General features: G+C 36.2%; 1 protein-coding gene and 2 long non-coding RNA genes across 5 annotated transcripts in view; 1 reads left to right on the top strand and 2 right to left on the bottom strand.

Annotated features, from left to right (window-relative positions):
• Nucleotides 1-1,608, bottom strand: part of LOC128027344 (5-hydroxytryptamine receptor 4-like) — a 110,554-nt gene extending 108,946 nt beyond the window's left edge. The window contains exon 1 of one of the 3 annotated variants that reach the window (XM_052614885.1): nucleotides 1,341-1,608. In XM_052614885.1, the coding sequence (XP_052470845.1) occupies nucleotides 1,341-1,419 (79 nt within the window). In that variant the 5' untranslated portion in view covers nucleotides 1,420-1,608. The remainder of the gene's footprint in view (nucleotides 1-1,340) is intronic. The other 2 variants (XM_052614886.1, XM_052614883.1) reach the window with 2 other exon arrangements.
• Nucleotides 1,609-16,152: 14,544 nt separating this feature from the next.
• LOC128027486 (uncharacterized) lies at nucleotides 16,153-17,513 on the top strand. The gene is made up of 2 exons (XR_008186730.1): nucleotides 16,153-16,266; nucleotides 16,387-17,513. It is a non-coding gene; the product is annotated as an uncharacterized LOC128027486 (long non-coding RNA).
• Nucleotides 17,514-19,747: 2,234 nt separating this feature from the next.
• On the bottom strand, nucleotides 19,748-22,726 carry LOC128027343 (uncharacterized). The gene is made up of 3 exons (XR_008186673.1): nucleotides 22,147-22,726; nucleotides 21,384-21,474; nucleotides 19,748-20,349 (listed from the first exon to the last, which is right to left on the bottom strand). It is a non-coding gene; the product is annotated as an uncharacterized LOC128027343 (long non-coding RNA).
• Nucleotides 22,727-23,639: the final 913 nt, after the last annotated feature.

Here is a 23,639-nt window from a genome sequence, read left to right as displayed (position 1 = left end):
GCTTCAAATATCTCTGTGTTGTTATCTTAGCTATCGGCGCGTAAGCACATCAAGTAAACAACATGCGATGTTGTCATCAAACTGCACTTTCCACATGTACAGCTTAAAAAAAAAAAAAAAAAAGACGACATAAAGTGGAACTTAGTCATTTTCCAAAACCGCTAAGCAAATATATTCAGTTTCAGTACATACCACATAGCATACCGCCTTTGCTGATGCTGCTCTTGTTAAATTTCAGCCTCTGGATCTGTGTCACAGCTTCCAGATGCTCTCAACTCAAAAGCCTACTCGCGCTCGTGATTCTTTAGCTCCGCCCACACGTCACGCCTCTAGGCGCTCGTGTTTTTCCGGGAAAAATCGGTACAGACTATCTTTCTCTTATAAATATAATAAAAATAAAGACTTTTTGGAGTTATGAAGGATACAGTACTACTCTACAGGTACTCAAGATTAACAGGATATTGAGTGAAAACGAGCATTTCACCCCCCCTTTAAAACTTCACCGACAATTCTGTTCCAGTGTAGCCTTTTTTCACTCTTTCTGTACAAAATACAACAGTTTTACAGTGCAATGTTCAAAAAGTGCAGAATGTGTTTAATAACTTCCTTGGCATGTAAATGAAATATGATTTGGGCAGCATTATTAGAAATCACAACATAATACTGTGATGGTCTAAGTTAAATGGAATTAGGTACTGTTTTACAATATTAAATCATGGTATTGCCAGCCCAAGACTCGAACCCACAACCTTAGGGCTAGGAGTTAAACACTCTAAACACTGCAGCATAACATTAACCACCCTGAATTTGAACCCACAACCTCAGAAGTTCAGAACCTGCGGCTTAGCAGAGTGCACCACTCGGTCGAATCATGCTGCATGGAAAAAAGTAGAATCAGAATCCGAAGTAACTTTTGAATATGTGCCGTCAAAAGAGAAAGTCAAGCTAATTACAGCATTTACTAGCAGGCGCTTTGTGACAAGTGAATGGTTGCATAGTTTACTATAAGAGCCCCTTGTGCTTTAAACACATCCTTCATCTAACAAGTGCTGTATACCTGTTGAGATCTCAAGCTAATTACACTGTCTTGTGGCACCAGCTCAGGTCACGCAGTGTTTGTGTCTTTATTATACGCCTTTATCAAATTCATTAAACCAAATGAACCATCAGGCTCTTCAATAACAATGTCTGATCAAATACATGAGACCAGGTTTTCAGATACATTTGCATACACATCAAAGAAAAATTTAAAACTGGAGAAAACTAAATGTGTGCAATTTAAATGATCTTCGCTTTCATTTTTGTCATATATAACTAAAGAACACCTGCTTCAAACATACCTGAAATGACATCGGGTCTCTTCACAGCTGAAGTCCTCTGATCCTCGAAAGAGAGAATTATCATCTGAGCTCCAAACATTCATTTTCTCATAAGAAAGAAAGAACATTTTATGTCTCCACTTTGCTAGATTGGGAACATGGGGTTTCTACCACCTCACCAGCATCTCTTGAAATCGAGCAAACATTGGGATGACTTTAAAGCAGCTGAAACATACAGCCACAGCCAAACTTGTTATCTCAGTGAAGCGGCTGCTGCTGCCGACTGCAGTTACTAATTTATATTCTGTGCAAATGTTTCCCTGGAACCAAACCCTCAGGTGACACAGGTCAGGGTGGGAAATGTGAGACTCTGCTGAGACTCTGGTCTACCTTCACACTTACAGCAACCCAAGAAACCCAAAAAACTGAACTGGTTTACATACTCTATGGAGGAAACGTTGTATTTTAAGGAACAAATCTCAGTATGACCTAGTTGTGTATTAGCCTGCATATTACTAGCATATTGGCTGTTTATTAGTACTTATAAATCACATATTAAAGACTTATTCTGCATGACCATATTTTAGATCCCCTAATCATACTAAACAACTACCTTAGAAACTATAATAAAAGCAAAATAGGAATTTATTGAGACATAGTTAATATTGAGTAAGTGTGTGTGTACATTATATATACTACTGTAGATACACACACACACACACACGTTTGTTTTGTGAAAAGTGGGGATATCCCATAGGCGTAATGGTTTTTATAGTCTATGACCCTTCGCCAACCCTACACCTAACCCTTACCCTCACAAGAAACTTTGTGCATTTACTTATATATTTTCTCAAAAAAGCTAATTCTGTGTGATTTATAAGCATTTTGTAAAGTGGGGACATGGGTTATGTCTACATAAGTCACCTTCTCCTTGTAATACGTGTGTCATACCCATGTCATTATACAGAGTTGTGTCCTGATATGACACAAAAACAAGAGCACACACACACACACACACACATAAACACTGCATAAAATTAGTGATTAATGTAAATAAGGTAAATAAAAGTTAAATAAAATAAGCATCACAAAAAAACTACATAAACATGAACCAAAAAAATATATGAAAATGGATCAATAAGCTTTCTCAGACAAAATAAAAAAAGTACATTTTTACATTAAGCGAGGAATTTTTTCACTTTTGGGGCGAGAGGATTAAGGGCGTTTTACTGATTTTAGTTGGGTTTTTTTTTCAATGCAGTTTCACAAGACTGCTTAGCTAATGCTGAGAACATTAAAACAATTAGAATTGTGCAATACGAGCAGTAAGCTAAGTGCGTGTGAATGAAAAGTTGTGTGTGAATGTCTCAAGGCATCTCAGAGATTGTTAGCACTGTTGCTACTACTTGGCAGTGGGAAGTAGATCTTGTCTGTCTCTGAGTAAACAGGCTGACAAAACTAATCAGGTTGTGTGGCTTCAAACTGCAGAGAGAAGTCCAGCAGCTAGGCTTCCTGCATGTCAACCAACTATACATGCGTATTATACAAGCAAATTATATAACACTGCTGGATTGCTGGTATTGACCAAGTACAGACAAAAGGAAATGAATTAAACCAGGGTCGTCAGAAACACACAGTTCAAAAATGTATCAGCGCTAATGCATTAACTCTGAGGTCTGAAAAATGCAGGCGAGATGTGTCAGTGGGTAAGAGATGTTTCACCCCTTAATCCATCAAAGTGCATAATTTTTGCCGTTTGAAAATAAATAAAAAATCATATTGACCTGTCTGTGATGAATTGATACACGTGGGGGTTTCAAAAGTAAAAGATAAAGAAATAAATACTTTTATTCAGCAAGCATGCATTACATTGTTCAAAAGAGAGAACATATATAGCCTACATAAGATAATGTTATAAATGATTTTCAATAAATGCTGTTCAATTAACCTTCTATTCATCAAATAATTAAAATCAAATAATTAAATATATCTATCTATATATATATATATATATATATATATATATATATATATATATATATATATATATATACTGACTCAAATGATTCGCGATCCCGCTCCGAACTCCCGAACTGACTCAAATGATTCGCGAACCCGCTACGAACTCTCGAATTGATTCAAATGACCCGCGAAGCCGCTCCGAACTGACTCAAATGATTCGCGATCTCGCTCCGAACTCTCGAATTGATTCAAATGATCCGCAAAGCCGCTCCGAACTCCCGAACTGATTCAAGTGATTTGCGATCCTCAAAATGACTCAAATGATTCGCGATCCCGCTCCGAACTCCCAAACTGACTCAAATGATTCGCGAACTGATTCAAATGATCCGCGAAGCCGCTCCGAACTCCCGAACTGATTCAAATGATTTGCGATCCCCAAACTGACTCAAATGATTCGCGATCCCGCTCCGAACTCCCAAACTGACTCAAATGATTCGCGAACCCGCTCCGAACTCTCGAATTGATTCAAATGATCCGCGAAGCCGCTCCGAACTCCCGAACTGATTCAAATGATTTGCGATCCCCAAACTGACAAAAATGATTCGCGATCCCGCTCTGAACTCCCAAACTGGTTCAAATGATTCATACTCCGAACTAGGAAGAATTAGGAAGCGTGCATTGTGAAGGGCGCTCTGAAAAGCGGCAGCGCAGGCAAAGGATTAAATCCTCAATTAAAACAGATGTCCAAATGAACGTACCTGCTACAGGCCCGTCGTCAAGGGGGGGCATCGGGGGGCAGTGCCCCCCCAAATGACTTTTTGTGCCCCCCTAAACGTAACGCACAGAACAATTAACCAAACTTGCATTACTGTGCATTCACACCGCCGGCGTCGAGAGCGTCAAAGTGGCCGGAAGTCATTCATTTTCAATGTAAACCAGCGTCGAGCAGCTGCGAGGAGCGGCGCGGCGCGACTTGGCCTTTGAGAGCGTTGAGCAGAGTTGAAATCAAGGCAACTTTATGGTAATGAGCTATGACGCGGTTGGGCAGCAACCAATCGGAACGTAGAAGTCAACCGCTTGAGAGGATTCCAGAGGACGCAGCTCCGATCACATTAGTTCCCAAGCAAAATAGAAGACAGGTTGATTATTGCTGTTTCGCGTTTGCAGTAATCTATGATGTGTCCCTGTTTGCGTACAGGGACATAAAAAAATAATTAAAAGTGATACGTGGACCAAGGTGTCTGAGATCGTTCATTTTAAGTGAAGGATTTTAATATTTCGTCCTCAACAACATTTAATGAGATTAATTTATAACTTTAACCTCCTTGTGGTTTGTCTGCATAAGATCAACAAGTCTGTTTGCTTTTAATACAAATTAAACAGTCATCAACGTCAGAGCGCTCACGCATCTTTCTGCAGTGTCGTGAGCAGAGCGGCAAGACCGATTTTTGACGCTCCCGACACCGCTGGTGTGAACGCGCAGTTAGAAGTTTGATATTGATTTAGATTATTGCGCTAATAACGTTGTTTCAGCAGAACTTGGCTCACATGAACAGTAATCACTACAACGGTAACACTAGAAATGCATAACACATTACCTTCAGAAATGATTCAGACGATTCATTATTCAACGCATTATTACACAGAACATAATTTTAAATATAATTATATTCATAAATGACTGTTAAAACATCCCAAAACAGCACCCAAACCTTGCAAAGACCTACCTCATTAATTATTCAAATACAACAACCAATGGCAAGTCTCCAGCAGCAGACCTTTCAATATGTTATTTTTGTGTTAGTAGTTTTATTAATTCAAATTACAATATGCAGTTTGTGTGTAAGTATATGTATATGTATATATAAATCATGCAATTCATTTAGTTAAGCATACAGTATTGTATTGTTTATACGCAATTCCATTGCGCAGCTGAGTTGCGCGTTGCATGTGATCTCAGAATAAATGTTTGGCGGTTTTGGAAATGTTAAAAGACAATAAACAGATACGTTGAGATCAAACGGTGAAGTATTTTATTTGAATAATTGAACAAAACAAGACTATTGTGGTCTATTTTAGTTATAGCCTAATATGGGTTTATGTTATGGTCCGTCTCAGATCATTAAAAAAAGTGTGCCCCCCTATGAAAATTAAATGCCCCCCCATTTGGTTTGTTCTGGCGACGGCCCTGACCTGCTACGCTAAAAGCACGTTCTGGGCGCACGGAGAGGTGGCGGTATTCTCAAGACAAGAGCTATATTTGGAAGTGGCGGTACCGGTGTGTATCGGCCCACTTAAAGCACTGTATATATATATAATATTAAGCATAAAAACTATTTTCAGTATACTAATGAGAACCATTATTATTTATTGAGGACTTATAATAATTGAGCAGTAAATTGGCATATCAGAATGATTTCTGAAGGATCATGTCACACTGAAGACTTGAGTAATGATGCTGGAAATTCACCTTATTACAGGAATAAATAACATTTTCATCAAATACATGTAGCGTTGGTGAGCATAAGATACTTATTTAAAAAATAAATAAATAATACTTACTTATTTAAAACTTCTAATCATCAGCATAAGTATGTATACTTAAACCTACTTTATCCTGCAATTTAATGGTCAGAAAATGGCACAGCTTACCCCACACTCCCCATCTGCACTTAGACCTGACACTATTTTTGCATAAAGAACAAGTTCAAGACCCATAGTTTACTGTCCCTGCACCTGCGGTTCATACTAGACACCCTGTCCACCCACACTTACTCTTAATGTGATCCATAATGTGAGGAACAGTCTCTACTTAACCCTGATCAGGAAGGTAAATGCACAATAGTAATAGAGCAAGCAAGCTTCCCATCAGAGTAAAGTGTACAAAAGCGCCTTTGACTCCCTGCTGAGCGCGTGTGTCTCTCCTTGAGGCTCCCAGTCTACTCGCTCCTTCTCCAGGGGATAGGGTTTATTCGCAATTCTAACTCCATCTCTCTCCTCACTTTCCAGCTAGACAAATATTTTGATAAGTAGAGGCAATCATTTTCGAAAGAATTTCAGGAAACGATTTCTGGAACTTGACGTGCATGGACCAGGAGTTTTCAAAGTATCTCAGGCTCATTGTGATTAAACAGTCTATTGCTGAGAGCTAGTAACATGGCTATAGCGCAGATTATTCCCACAGACGAAGACCCAATTGAGTGTGTGAGTAGGTTGCAATGTAGGTGGAGAGAGCGAAATGAAATGCCACCACCTGTAGATATTATTCAACCATGGTTTGTAGAATGAAGGAAAGTTGTATTATGAAACCTGGTATAATCATGAACTCTGCAGGGAGTGTAAAGACTCATTTTTCACACATCTCTCACACACTGATCTTCATCTGTCCTGCAGCAAATATTCACCAGTGTGTACTTATCAAAATCATTTATTTTTTCACAGCTTTAGTGTTTCAATAACACTTTAAATTAATACTAAATGAGTTAACATGAAGTAATGAACAATACTTCTACAGCATTTATTAATCTTAGTTAAAGTAATAGTTCAACCAAAAATGAAAATATGCTGAAAATGTATCACCCTCATGTCATCCAAAATGTAGATGAGTTTGTTTGTTCATCAAATGTAGAGAAATGTAGCATCACATCACTTTCTCCCCAATGGATCCTCTGCAGTGAATGGGTGCCGTCAGAATGAGAGTCTAAACAGATGATAAAAACATCACAAGTGAAAAACACCAAGGGCTGGGCGGTAAAACAATAATGTTGAAGAAACAAATGTATCTACATCTTAGATGGCCTGAGGGTGAGCACATTTTCAACTCATTTTCACTTTTTGGTGAACAATTTTTTAATATTAATTTTTGAATTTGCTAATTCATTCTTGAATTGAGTCTTATAACTGTTCACAGTAGTTAATACAATGGACATAAATAAATAACTGTATTTCTATTAACAATCATTAACAAAAATGAATAGATCTTTATATTTAATTCAGTATAAATGAATGCATAAACTAATTATAACAAATGAGACCTTACTGTAAAATGTTACTCAATAATGCATGCTCATAGTTTCCATAACCTACAAAGCATTGTTTAACTATCCAGTCTGATCTGATCTGATCTCAATATGATGTGGCTCTCATGTGAACAAGACGCAGAAGGAGAACAACCTTGCTGGGAGGCAGGCAGCAGAAACACTGGATTTATGTGTGTGCGGCGTGTGTTTTATGAGCAGGGGCTAAATCTACAACCATCTGAACAAGGGTTATTTCTTTACAAAAGCTACACACGTCTGCCGCTGCCGGGCTGAGAAAAAAATACTGTTTCTAAATGTATCCCGCACCATTGAGACATAGCTATTCCATTCAGCCAAATATCACTGATGCAGGGTTACATACAGGTCAGTCATCTACAGTAGTAGTGTCTCATTCCTTTGGGTTAGTCAAAGTGAAAAGAGCAGAAAGGGAACTGTGTTTTGAAGAGAACGTTGCTGCATAGGGCTTCAAGAATGTACAGGTGCATCTCGATAAGTTAGAATGTCGTGGAAAAGTTATTTACATTTATTTCAGCTATTAAACTCAAATTGTGAAACTTGTGTATTAAAGAAATTCAGTGCACACAGACTAAAGTAGTCTTTGGTTCTTTTAATGTGATGATTTTGGCTCACATTTAACAAAACCCCAGTAATTCACTATCGCAAGTACTAGTACAGTATATAAGTTAAAGAGTAACTCAGCAAAGACATTTTAAATCCAAAGAAAGGGTCAGATCAATGTTATCTGGTGAAAAAGAAAATAATAATCTAACCAAATGTAATACTACAGTTTCACCACTAGATGACTGTTATCTATTTATGCACAAACAGAAATAAATTTCCAGAAATAACTACATACTTTTATTGAGTTTTGTTGGATATAAACCCTAGTTAGACATGATCAAATACTACTTTTTGTTTACTTTGAAGTGGGTGGAAAATGCCCACTTTTACTCTCAAATTTGGTACAAAGCTCAGATTATTTATTGTTATTTATATATATATATATGTATGATTTTAAATGATTCTGGTTCATCAACTGGTAAACGGCCTCTAGTCTCAGCCTTCAGACCTTACGCCCACAGACCGTTGTCTAAACGTCTGATGCATATGGCACACAAAAGTGGAAACACTTCTGGAATGTCAAAGTCATCATCGGATTGGTTGAATTCTACAGGATTTCCGCGAGACCTGTGTGTCACGTTCTTTAACATTCCACCTGGAAACAAAGATGTTGTGGGGCCAAAACCCCCTCACTAAAGAAGAAATCCATCGTGTTTACTGTGATAACAAGTGCTTATCGGGATCAACTAAATGCTGGATTTCCAAAAGCATGTGAAATACTTAAAGTTCGCGGCATAGAATCTTTAAAATATGTCCGAGAGTTTTACACACTGGTCTGTTATTGTGGCGACATATCCACGCCTTGAAACGTAATGATGAACGAAACGAACTGGGATTGGTTGTTTGACATTTCGGTCAAAGGGCCTCATGGCCGGGCCTTGGCCAATGAAAGCTGCCATGAATTCCAGACCTTCAGTCTGAAGACTAAACAATCTCAAACACAAACTTGGATCTCACTCATTCTGAAAAATGTATTTTCACAGATATGTTATCAAAGACCTTTAAGAACAAACCAGGCAGAAAGCAGAAAGAAAATGTTTATAAAGAGCTTGAAAAATAAACAAAAGTCACTCAAAATGTGATCCTCATTTAAATTAGCCTACAATAACTGTTTATTGCATGCTACACGTATAAGGTCAGCTTATTGTGACTTGTTTGTCAGTTCAGTTCAGTTTCATAGTCTCTACTGTACAATATTTGTGGTTTGGGTGACTTTATTTCTTTCACACATCTCTCACACACTGATCTTCATCTGTCCTGCAGCAAATATTCACCAGTGTGTGCTTGTCATCAAAGTCATGGACTATAGCTATGTCCCTGCACAAACTTTATACTTTTGGTGATAAATCCAATGAGACATGAATAGAACAGTGCATTGTTCTGTCATTACCTGGTTATACTAGTAAACATACTCTCGGCGGGAGCTACTCACATTGATGGTACAAGTGTAACGTGGGTTCAGTCCTAAAAAGTATTATGTGAAAAGAGACCAGCAGGGGCAGGAGAAGGGGGCATAATCGTCATCGACTTTGCACCAACCAAAAAAACAGCATTAAAGCAAATTCAGACACTTCTCTAAGCCACAGGAAAGGCCTTACATCAGGGTTTCGAAGATATGACAAGGTGCCTTTGACATTTCTGGATAAAGATTGTGGATAAACCGTTCTCAGTTTATCACACAGTCAATGTGGGAGTATCTGCGTGGGGTAGACATGGCTAAATGTCAAGGGTTTCACATCAAAGCTTTCTTCCTTTGTCCAATCCGATGGGCCCTATACTTATTCTGGAATTTCATTATTCCAGATGAGGGCTGGTTTGTAGGGAGTTATTTGTGAGTTACTCACAATTATTACTTTTTTTCTAAGAATTGTGTGATATGAACTTGCAATTGCGAGAAAAAAGTTGGAATTGTGAAATATAAACTCTTGCAATTCTGACTTTAGAACTCACAAGTTTTTTCATGCAATTCCGAGAAACAAGGCAGACTTGTGTCTTTATATCTTTCCGTTCCGACTTTTTTTTTCTTTTCAAAATTTAGAGCTTATACTGTATCTCACAACTCTGACTTTATAACATGTAATTAGAACTTTATATTCTGCAGTTTTGAAAAAAAATAAAAAAGTCAGGATTGTGAGTTTAAATCAGTTCTGAGTGAAAAAGTCAGAAATACTAGATGTAAAATCGCAATTGCATTTCTGACTTCTTTTCATGCAATTATAAGTCTATACTATACAATTCAGAGAGAGAGAGGGAAAAAAAACAGAATTGCTAAATATAAGAAAAAAGTTGCAAAACCTTTTTTTTTTTACTGTTTATTCAGTGGTGGAAACAGGCTTCTATAGGTTTCGCAGGAGGATTGATCATGCAGATAATTCGCCCTGCGCTCCCACAGTTCCCCTAACAAATCCAAAATCCAAAATAGAAGTGCTCATTCTTTATCCCAGTGAATGACGAGACACAACACAAAGGCAATCTGTGATGCTTGGTTGTTATGAATGGGCCACTTATGAATTTACATGACATCCTGCTGTGCGACAGAAAGAAGAACATTATTGGATTGCTCAGCGAACAATATGCCAGTTGCTACCGTTGAGGGGAGGGGCTTGGCAAAAGGGCAGCGCACTCATGTCTCAGACCTTTAGTCGGCCAGGAATAGCATCAGTAAGAATGGGACTGAAGGAGACGATTAATATGCCAGGCGCTAAACAAACATGTTGCAGTGGTTTCTAAATGTTGTGTTTAATATCCACAGCTGCTGAACACATCGTCTCAGTGAGCCCTGCTCTATCAAACAAACACTGTATCTTTGATAAGCCACACAATTACGTCTTTATTTGACTGACATTTCGGTTTAATTTTACTCCTCTCCCTTTATCTGCCGTGTTTGTCTCATTAAATGGTTTGTAGGGTGGAGGGAGTAAGATACTACAGATTCCTAGCACAGGGAAAACAAACACTTTGTCATTAGGCTGTTGTGTCATACATGGGTTCTTGTGTGCCAGTCATGGACTATCAGGTGGATTTGAACTGGAAGAGAATGGTCGGATGACGTGGTTTCTAAATTTGAGTTGGCAGCACATTGGACATTAGGTGCCGGTTCACCACATTAATCATTTTCCCGGCATAGACTCCTGCTCGTCTTTGTCAACAGCATAGCAAAGTCAGTTTAATCATTTCCTGAGATAACTGAAGACGGAGCTGCCAGAAACTTGGTGAAGAAGTTGTTGGGAAAAGCGTCATGTTCTTTGTGTGAATTAAAACTTTCACAGGTGCTAAAATGATATGTTTGGATGCAGTAATGCGTTTACAGGTGCTCAAATGTTGTTCCGCTTTTCCACACTGTTTGTAGACATTAAATTGTCACTGTATTTTATGGGCTGAGTTATGCTAGATGGTAGTGTACAATGGGTGTTATGAGAACTGATAGTATAAAAACTTTCAAATTGAAAAAAAAAAAAATCCTCTCAATGTTTGTGTTGTGGTATTATATTGGAACTAAATTCGAGAAAAACTTTAATATTGAAAATGAGATATGGGACAAAGGGAATGTGTGTAAACACAATGAAGCATTTTAAGGTTTATTTTGTTCTTTCATTGAATGTTCATGCGGACTCAAGTCATCAGGAGTAACTGCAAATCACCTATACATTTTTCTGTTGAGGAATCTTGTGCAAGTCTCTTCGCAGAACTTTGCTCAGATTGGTGGATCCTTAAGCATGCAACCTGGTCTCACAGAATTCCGTGAAATGTCCACGGGTCCTTAACTCAAAATCCGTGAAGCCATCACGGAATTGCCCCAAATTCCGTGACCCGGCCACGGATATTTCTCCAACGCAAGTCAATGACACTGACCTCCCGTGATCCACACACGGATACCCGTTTTAATAACGGAGTACAGAACTCGCTGAACGGACGTGCTTTCTCATTTGGAAACGCAACATTTGAAGTATTTGTTTCTTTTCCAACATCAAATGCCATAATGACATTAACCAGACAGTTGTTGTAGTTATTGCATTGTCCTGTCATCATAAAAATTACGTTTGTTTCAGTTACAAAAGTCCCGTGATGGCACGGACCTCCACAACCTGACCTCACTCACTTGTTTAGGAACTTACAAGCTTTTCGTCGACACTGTTGCAATGGCATGTAATTAACTTGGCATTTTTTCTCGTCCTGTCATCATAAAATCCAGTTTGATGGCGTTTTACACACATTTTGGCTATAGTCAGAACTAAAATCTGTGATAGGAGCACGGAGTGAGTCTGTGCTTAGATCACGGATAACTCTAACGCAAGTCAATGACACTCATCTTCCGTGGTCCGTACACGGAAACTCGTTTCAGTGATGGAGTACAGACCTCACTCAATGGACGTGCTATCTCATCTGGAAACGCAACATTTGAAGTATTTATTTTTTTCAACACCAAATACCATGACCAACCTGACTGTTATTGTAACTATTGCATTGTCCTGCCATCATACAGATTCACTTTGATTCTGTTAGCCTAACTAAAATCTGTGATACGAGCACGGAGTCAGTCTGTGCTGAGATCACGGATAACTCTAACGCAAGTCAATGACACTCTTCTTCCGTGGTCCACACACGGAAACCCAGTCTCACGGCAGTTCGTGATTTTGTCACGTAATTTAATCCATTTATTCTTGGCAGGCACACGTTTATTTCCTTATTTTCATGATTGCAGCACGTTTGTTTAAACTAATGCATTTCAACTGGAGGCATCTTTCGTGCATCAGCACAATATTTTCTGATTAATTATTATTATTATTATTTAATTTTTCACAGGACAACAGAAGAAACTCACTGAAACTTGAAAAAAAAAATCGGAGCTTAACTTACTGTACAAAACTGAGCAACATACTGTATTGCTGGTGACAAAAACACATTAAAACTTTTTTAGCTGTAAAATGCGCAATGGTTCTTTTTTTTTACTTTTCATTGATTTTTATTTTTTTCATAGGCCTAGATTAATTTTTTTTTATTACATAATTCAATATCAAGTCCTTGACACATAACTGTAACACATTTTTACATTAAGAAACAATTTAGTTTAAATAAAAAGAACAAAAAAAAAAAAAAAAAAAAATAAATAAATAAATAAATTATTTATTAGCGATAGGCCTACAGATTTATTAAGAGTTTTTATTAAGGCTATTGTAAAGGATTCTTAAAAATGATGTCGCTGATGAGCCTCTGATCGCTGTCAGATTCTGTGATATGAATGTCCGCTAAGGGGTTTAGAATGAGCCCCGCTCGGCCCGTGTTCTGGCTTACTGTAATATTTCACCTGTAAGAAGACCGAAATAATATAATTAAAATAAAGAAATGAATGAATACATGATAACATCTAAATAAATGTTGATAGATTTAGCGTTATAGTTGTAAAAATATTAATAAACAGCAAATCAACACAGAAAGACCTAAATAATAATAATACATAATTAATAAACAGCGCCGCCCCTCCCACTACGCGCATCACGCGCTGTGCGTCAACCCCAAAGCGTCAAAAACTGAAGCGTGGTCAAGCGCCTCTAGCGTCACTGACATGAGATGTTTATCGCTTTGAAATCACGTTCAAGAAGTCTCATTCAGCACACATCGCGATACTTTCCATCAGTTTGCAAGAGCCGCAGGTTGGGTGAGTTATACAGTCTATGGTGAGTAGTAGTAAATATGCTCTTTTAATGCCTGTCCTAAAACGTATTCTGTCTTCTTTATTAATCAGATGAGCGCCTTATGTTAACTCTCTGTATTACATCGGTCATCCGAGGCTGTCTTTGAGTTTCATTGTGTTTAACTAAATGAGCACAGCTGCTAACTGGTTAAACTCTATCGGTCACGTGACGTGACGTGACGTGCCACAGACCTGGGATCCGTTTTATATTCATTTCAGGTTCAAAGATGTAAGTTGTATTTGTAGTAAAATCATGGTAACCATGACACCAACAAAAGTAGGTAAAACCCAGTAAACAAGACATTTACCATGTTTTGTTTTTTTTTACCACAGTAACTGTAGCTTTACTGTAGTATAGTAATAGCACATTAATCACCAAATTAACTATAGTTGTACCACTGTAATGGTAGTGTTTTAATGTGCTTTTATATGACTTATTTCACAGTAATCACATTTACTGTACCATGCTTGTAATACCTTTTTAATGTAAAAAAAAAAAAAAAAAAAAAAAAACATTTTTCCCATCTTGCAGTTCAATTCATATTTGTTTATATCTTAAATATTTTGCTCACAGATCACTATTAACATTCTGTATATAATTCTGTTTTATTTTCTTTCCCCTTGTATTAATTTTTTAGCTGAAAAGACGTAAAGTAAGCAGTCACCCCAGTGGTGTTTGTGGAGAGGTATTCCTTCAGAAATGGAGAAGACAGAAAGCTGCAGAGGCAGGTTGGTCTCCGATAGTTTGTCCCTTTTATGAAACATTCCTGTTGTTATCATTTGCACAGCATTTTGTTGTTTCTTAAACTGTTGTACGGTCCAAATACCCACACTTGCCATCTTTGCACATTTCCTTTATTTGGCCCAAGTGAGCATGAAGATCACAATGTGTGTCGATCTTAACATGACAAAGTTCGTTTCAACTTTGTATTTTAAAAGAAACTTCTAAATGTCTTTTCAATAGTCCCTAATAATACATTTTAATGCTCTTTTCTAGAACCCAAAGCGCTAAAATTAGCGCCCTATTAACCCTATTAAAGATGACAGTTTATTTTGTGGTGCTTCTAATTAAGTGATAAAAAGAAGTTACAAATGATGTACAAAATAAATATACTTTTCTGTGCACCAAGAAAACATGCAACACTTTGTTTTACTACTAAATTAGTCTCAATTTCTAATTATTATAATTAATATTTCACAAACATTGGAAAGTTGTGTGACCTCTTGTTAAACCCCTGCAAAAAGTCTCACATTAATTCCAAAACATGATGCATGATGGGATACACTAAGCGTTGTATAGCGCTCCGGAGAAGTATTGGAGAGGTTTAGTGTGTGTTAAGGACACTGTGCTTTGGCATTATTAAGACCGGGGACAGTCTCATAGTCACGTACACACACTCTCAAGTGAATAAGACCACAAGTGTGGGTATCTGGAAAGGGGAAAAGTCTTTAAAATGATCCCTAAATACAGTCCCACATCAAAGTCTTAATAATTCACTAATGCTTTCATGGTCTAAAAAATAATGTATGTAAGTAATGTATAAGTTAAAGTATATAGTAATGTATAAGTTGCATGTAATGAAATAATATTTCCTTTCTTTCTGTCTTACAGGATTGTTTGCAGATAATGCTGTTCTTCTTTTTCAGAAGTTTTTGGGGAGCCAACCCTCACAAACCTTCCTAAAAACTAAAAGAGCTATTCCTGAGTCTCAGCGACTCTTGCCACGATCAGCTCTTCCCAGGTACATTTGTTTACTCCTCAAATGCTCTGGTCTGAATCTTACTTTAAATTAACTTAATTATATGTTTAATGAGAAATATTGCTCATTGCACACAGAGTAAGATTATCTTGTTTCACAGAAGAGAAGGAAGACCAAGGAAATGATTGGCTCAGGATGAGAAATGAAGATGGTCATCTTGTGCTCAAGCAAACAGAAGTCCTCTGGTATGTGTGTGTTGAAGCAATGCTGTGTTACAGGACTTTATGATGATCTCTCACAGGACTGGTCATGTCAGCCGTAATTATTCTTTCCAATGTTTTTATATTTATTTTATTTTATTTGATACAGCTATAATAATTATAGCATGTTAGCAAAGTTTGACTGGAACATTTTTAATCTAAAGTTTTAAAAAAACACCACCTGTTATTCTTAAAAGCATACAAGTGTCATAAAAGTGGTTTAATTGATATAAACACCAATTGACATTATCTCACTGTTTTGTAAATGTTATGTTATAAATTGTGAATTGATAGTTGATTGGTTTGAGCAAAGCCTTACACTGCACAGACTAAAACACATTTGTGAGAGAAGTCATTAACTCTGGAGAAAGATTCTAGAGGAAGAAAACACATTTACTGCAACAATAGATCAATTCTAGAGTCTCTGAGAACTACACATGCTAATGGAGTCTCATGAGCAAGTCCTTTGCCTCTGTAACTTTTTCTAAATTCTTGCATAATGAAATTGTTTATTGCAGTATTTTAACAATTTTACTTTGTACAGATGGTCTCATCAACCAAATGAGGGGTTTTGACCAAGTGATGCTCTTGAAAGGAGTGAAAGAAGAGGATGTGGTAAATTGTCTTCAGAGAAAAAGCTTCTCAAAAGATCTTAAAACAGCTTGAAGAATGGTAAGTGTACAGTACTACAAGGGTCATAGTTACTCACCCTGCTAAAATCACACAGAACATAAGCTGAGCTCTCTCTCCATTAAACAACTTCATCTGGATTGTTTGTTTCACTTTGACCAGGTCTGGGATCTTAGGACTGAGAGATCTCACTTGCACCCAGTTAACCTCCATAGAGAACATTTATCAGAAGCGCTGTCTGGGCAGGGCAAGAAACATCATCAAGGATGCCTCTCACCCTAACCATGGACTTTTCACCCTCCTTCCATCCGGCAGGCGTTACAGGAGCCTACGCTTCTCGAACTAGTAGACTCAGGAAGAGCTTCTTCCCCGAGGCTGTGACACTCCTGAACACCACACCACCAATCTAACCTGCACCTGCTCTTTTACTGCACTGGTCACAGTACTTTACATACATGTATTGCACTACTCATATTTTGCACAGACTGCACATGGTTAAATCCATTACACTATAAACTGTCTAAAGCTGTTACTGTACAAGCACAGTAAACTATTTCTACAATAAATATAATTGCCCTACTATTATTTTGCATATAATAAATTGTTAAACTATACTTTTGCACACTCATTCAACTGTATTTATTACCACTGTTCTCAAGTTCCTGCTATTCATAATGTATATATAATTCTTCTTTGCTCTGTTCATAATGTACATACAATCCCTACATTAAATTCATATTTATATTCTGTATATACTCTGATCAATATTGTATATAGCAACTCCACTGTAAATTCTGTATATCATAGCTTTACTTACTCTGCACTTTTATGTATATAAAACACTATATTCTTGCACTTCTGGTTAGATGCTAACTGCATTTCATTAGCTCTGTACTTGTACTCTGCATAATGACAATAAAGTTAAATCTAATCTAATCTAATCTTCTGTCTGAGAACAAACTACACCACATCAGTGCTGGACATCAACCACAAACTGTTTCCAGACACGACAGAAGATCACGATGAAACCAGTTTAGATGTGTTGATAAGGAATCATTATTTTCTGAAACAGTATCAAATGTCTTATATGTATCACATGATCTGTATCACAGTTGACTGGATGGGACTGTGACTTTTAAGGACATTTCATCACTCATCTGTGTGAACTGATTAATATATGAGGTTAATGTATTTTTGATTATGAATAATTATTTTCCTTGAATCTTATTTGTCTTGATGCTACTTTATCATCTTTATAGTCTATGCTTCAATAAAATGAATATGATGAATATTGTGTTCTGAAGATTCTTGTTAAATACATCATTTTACTAGGTAGGCTCATATGTGTTTATTTTAGACTTGGAAAAACTACATAATCATTATTGGGATTATTTTTTACTTAAGACATAAAAATATTTGATCAGATTAATGACATCTGGGACATCAGTACACCAGAAAGTTATTATTGTTTATATTTAGTAACAAATGCCAATTGTTTTGTGAAAGAAAGGGAGTTACGAGATTAATTATTTTGCATTACAAGATGGTGCCATGGGCTTTATTGTTACAAACACCTGAGGGATAACTGAGAATGTAGCAGGAATGATCAACGTGGATCTTGTACTGCATTAAAACCAAGAGCACACACATTACTGATGTCCAGCACATGAAAAGCAAGAGACAGGGGTGAGAAGACATTTTTACACTGATTTTTGCTAATTAGTTATTAGTAATATATATATATATATATATATATATATATATATATATATATATATATATATATATATATATATATATATATGTGAATGAATTTGTCCTTGTGTAATAGTGAAGTATCACAATGTGTATACATTGTCCTTGATTACTGCTTAACAGTGGGGAATAGATAATGGCATGTTGTTGCAGGTTCATCCATTATATTTATTGATGTTTACTTCAAAAATCAAATAAATAATCTATTATTTTTATTATCAAAACATTTCTTTCTAATTTTTCCATGTTTCATCAGATGGCCTCACAATGTCCTGTCAAAAGGTATAATAGCAATGATGTAAGAATTAGAAAACAGAGGACTGTGAAAACTGTCAGATATAAATGTGACTCAGCTCAGTTTGTTGTCCATGATGAGGAGAATATATATATGTAGGTTTTACTGCCCTTCTACCCCCAGGGGCCCAGTAGCACCCCCCGGAAGAGCCCAAAACTGTACATTTCAAATGGCTGTAAATCAGAGTCCAATTAACATATCAAAGCGAAAATCAGCAGGATTACTACTTATGCTATGCTGATAAAATAATGTTGGACACAGTTTTCAGAAATGAATGGAAAGGTGGCATAAAGGCATTTTACATATTGCATACTCTAAAATACTAAATTTCACCATGCCTCTCAAATATATCATAGTGGTTTACACAGTGAACATATTTATATGTCTAGTTTACCATTCAATATATTATTTATTTCATTTCGTTAATAAAACTTTTTAAACTACATTACCCATAAGCCTCCATCGTTCTATCTATGGAAAGGGAATACTAGGCGCTGTTTTTTGTAGTTCATTGAAGTTATTCTTAGGGTTAGTGTTAGGATCTCGGTAAAAAGGTGATTTTTCTCAACATAGAAACACCCAATTTTGACTTAATATATTTACTAATGTGATAATAGCAGCAAAACATACTTTTGTAACATGATCCGCTGTTTAATATGGGTTAAAAGATAATCCAACCACAGACAGTCCTGCGATGACAAGGGACATTCACAGCCAATGACATCAAAGCTGAGTAGCGTCATCACACTTCCTTAACCATTTATTGTCATTCATGAACGCTGTTTTCCGTTTTTCGGCTAAAGGGATAGATTGGTTAACAATAAATTAAATTTGCCACCTATTAGATAGTGTTTTATTAACGTCTACACCTTCTTCCAACAATAATGCAAATACAGAAATTATTGTTATTCAGCTTGACAACAATTTGGCAATATCGATGTGTACATGTGTGTGTGCAACACATGTGATGTGAACTGCACAGTCACAGTTGTATCTTATCTAACCAATAGATTCATTTCATTCAATTTAAAAGATACATTTTTTCCTGACCAAAGACAAGAGCATTTACTAATAAAAAGTAAAGAGTGAAATTATTAAGTTATTAAATTATTTAAATTTGTTTCTGTGATTTGCCTTGCTTTACCAATTAATCTCTAGTAATAAAAACTGAAATAAAGCATAATGAACATACATAATTTTGTAAGAGTTTTCCAGTATTTATAGATATGTCAAACTCATTTAAAGACAAAGTGCACATATTACTGCACTGTCACCAAGCTCGTTTTTAAAGAATAAAACTATGAAGAAAAAAAAGGCAGTTATGTTGTAAACGTTAACATTTTTCAGTGTGCAAATTATTTTATTAAAAAACAAAACATTATAAATATGGTATATATCTTTCAGAGAACACCGTAAAAATATACATTTTCTTAAAAGATTCTATTGACCAAAAAGTGATACAACACTTAATGTTTCAAACTCACAAAAAAACATAATGAAGACATGCATGTCAAGTGTGCAATATCATCTATAAAACTCAATCAGCAGAGCATCACGTAAACACTGATTGTCCGAACAATGGAAGAAAGATAAAGTGTTCAGGAAAACAAACACCTGATACATAAAAATGCAGAAATATAACTTTAACAATAACATCATTCACTTCATGACTGGAACTAGGGGATTGCTGTGCATGAATATGTGCTTTACTAAAACTCCTGATCAGAACTGATGCTTTTTTATGATAAAAGCACCAGAAGTAAAGTTTACTGTATGAAGCTTGACAAAGAGAACACAATGCTTTATCAATATGATAAATGCTATTTTTTAACTATTGTTGTCATCACTGGTTCTGTATACAGTACAGTATATGGGTTGCTGGAAGGTCACAATGTATTCATTATAAGGTTAATTAAAACAAAGTTACATCTTCTGCAGAAATCAAACCACTGCAAAGTCTTGAGTCACTGATCCAGGAACCATTTCTCTGTGTGTGTGTGTGGGGGGGGGGGGGGGAGTTAAAGAGGTGAATCCTTGTGCATGACGGAGAACTACAGTGTTATCTGGAAACAATCCTGTAAGACAGAAAGGATAGAAATATTATGTAATTAAATGCAACATTACTGTGTTTTTTTTAGACCATGAAAGCATAATCTGCAAAGATGCTGTATAATTAAATTTTAAATGCATCCATTATTAAAAGCAAGTCATTAATAGCAATATCTAGTCATGGAGATCACGTATAGTGGGAACATGAACTGATGGGGCTTATTTGAAGTAATTTAATGAGAAGCCAATGAACAATATAAACTTTCTGACTGTGTGGGGCAACTGATTTTCCAATATTGTGATAGTGTCAGATGAGATTGTCCAGGGGCTTGTACAATATCATACAAGTGTTAAATTGAATTACTGAATTATTAAGACTTTGATGTGCGACTGTATTTAGGGATCATTTTAAAGACTTTTCCCCTTTCCAGATACCCACACTTGTGGTCTTATTCACTTGAGAGTGTGTGTACGTGACTATGAGACTGTCCCTGGTCTTAATAATGCCAAAGCACAGTGTCCTTAACACACACTAAACCTCTCCAATACTGCTCTATACAACGCTTAGTGTATCCCATCATGCATCATGTTTTGGAATTAATGTGAGACTTTTTGCAGAGATCTCACAGGAGGTCACGCAACTTTCCAATGTTTGTGAAATATTAATTATAATAATTAGAAATTGAGACTAATTTAGTAGTAAAACAAAGTGTTGCATGTTTTCTTGGTGCACAGAAAAGTATATTTATTTTGTACATCATTTGTAACTTCTTTTTATCACTTAATTAGAAGCACCACAAAATAAATTGTCATCTTTAATAGGGACTATTGAAAAGACATTTAGAAGTTTCTTTTAAAATGCAAAGTTGAAACGAACTTTGTCATGTTAAGATCGACACACATTGTGATCTTCATGCTCACTTGGGCCAAATAAAGGAAATGTGCAAAGATGGCAAGTGTGGGTATTTGGACCGTACAACAGTTTAAGAAACAACAAAATGCTGTGCAAATGATAACAACAGGAATGTTTCATAAAAGGGACAAACTATCGGAGACCAACCTGCCTCTGCAGCTTTCTGTCTTCTCCATTTCTGAAGGAATACCTCTCCACAAACACCACTGGGGTGACTGCTTACTTTACGTCTTTTCAGCTAAAAAATTTATACAAGGGGAAAGAAAATAAGACAGAATTATATACAGAATGTTAATAGTGATCTGTGAGCAAAATATTTAAGATATAAACCAATATGAATTGAACTACAATATGGGAAAAATGTTTTTTAATGTAAAAAACAAAAAAAAAAAAAAAAAAAAAAAAGGTATTACAAGCATGGTACAGTAAATGTGATTACTGTGAAATGTCATATAAAAGCACATTAAAACACTACCATTACAGTGGTACAACTATAGTTAATTTGGTGATTAATGTGCTATTACTATACTACAGTAAAGCTACAGTTACTGTGGTAAAAAAAAAAAAAAAAAAAAAAAAAACATGGTAAATGTCTTGTTTACTGGGTTTTACCTACTTTTGTTGGTGTCATGGTTACCATGATTTTACTACAAATACAACTTACATCTTTGAACCTGAAATGAATATAAAACGGATCCCAGGTCTGTGGCACGTCACGTCACGTCACGTGACCGATAGAGTTTAACCAGTTAGCAGCTGTGCTCATTTAGTTAAACACAATGAAACTCAAAGACAGCCTCGGATGACCGATGTAATACAGAGAGTTAACATAAGTCGCTCATCTGATTAATAAAGAAGACAGAATACGTTTTATGACAGGCATTAAAAGAGCATATTTACTACTACTCACCATAGACTGTATAACTCACCCAACCTGCGGCTCTTGCAAACTGATGGAAAGTATCGCGATGTGTGCTGAATGAGACTTCTTGAACGTGATTTCAAAGCGATAAACATCTCATGTCAGTGACGCTAGAGGCGCTTGACCACGCTTCAGTTTTTGACGCTTTGGGGTTGACGCACAGCGCGTGATGCGCGTAGTGGGAGGGGCGGCGCTGTTTATTAATTATGTATTATTATTATTTAGGTCTTTCTGTGTTGATTTGCTGTTTATTAATATTTTTACAACTATAACGCTAAATCTATCAACATTTATTTAGATGTTATCATGTATTCATTCATTTCTTTATTTTAATTATATTATTTCGGTCTTATTACAGGTGAAATATTACAGTAAGCCAGAACACGGGCCGAGCGGGGCTCATTCTAAACCCCTTAGCGGACATTCATATCACAGAATCTGACAGCGATCAGAGGCTCATCAGCGACATCATTTTTAAGAAGCCTTTACAATAGCCTTAATAAAAACTTTTAACTTTAGAGTCTAAAGTAAAAAAATAAAAAATAAATTAAAAAAAAATAAATCTGTAGGCCTATCGCTAATAAATAATTTATTTATTTTTAGATATTTTTTGTTCTTTTTATTTAAACTAAATTGTTTCTTAATGTGAAAATGTGTTACAGTTATGTGTCAAGGACTTGATATTGAATTCTGTAATAAAAAAATAAATAAATCTAGGCCTATGAAAAAAATAAAAATCAATGAAAAATTAAAAAAAAAGAACCATTGCGCATTTTACAGCTAAAAAAGTTTTAATGTGTTTTTGTCACCAGCAATACAGTATGTTGCTCAGTTTTGTACAGTAAGTTAAGCTCCGATTTTTTTTTCAAGTTTCAGTGAGTTTCTTCTGTTGTCCTGTGAAAAATTAAATAATAATAATAATAATTAATCAGAAAATATTGTGCTGATGCACGAAAGATGCCTCCAGTTGAAATGCATTAGTTTAAAAAAACGTGCTGCAATCATGAAAATAAGGAAATAAACGTGTGCCTGCCACGAATAAATGGATTAAATTACGTGACAAAATCACGAACTGCCGTGAGACTGGGTTTCCGTGTGTGGACCACGGAAGAAGAGTGTCATTGACTTGCGTTAGAGTTATCCGTGATCTCAGCACAGACTGACTCCGTGCTCGTATCACAGATTTTAGTTAGGCTAACAGAATCAAAGTGAATCTGTATGATGGCAGGACAGTGCAATAGTTACAATAACAGTCAGGTTGGTCATGGTATTTGGTGTTGAAAAAAATAAATACTTCAAATGTTGCGTTTCCAGATGAGATAGCACGTCCATTGAGTGAGGTCTGTACTCCATCACTGAAACGATCCGTGTACGGACCACGGAAGATGAGTGTCATTGACTTGCGTTAGAGTTATCCGTGATCTAAGCACAGACTCACTCCGTGCTCCTATCACAGATTTTAGTTCTGACTATAGCCAAAA

Source organism: Carassius gibelio, chromosome A14 (genome assembly GCF_023724105.1).
Source record: "Carassius gibelio isolate Cgi1373 ecotype wild population from Czech Republic chromosome A14, carGib1.2-hapl.c, whole genome shotgun sequence".
Taxonomy (NCBI): Eukaryota; Metazoa; Chordata; class Actinopteri; order Cypriniformes; family Cyprinidae; genus Carassius; species Carassius gibelio.
The sequence above is the reverse complement of the archived record's forward strand: the minus strand, read 5'-3'. Positions and strand labels throughout refer to the sequence as shown.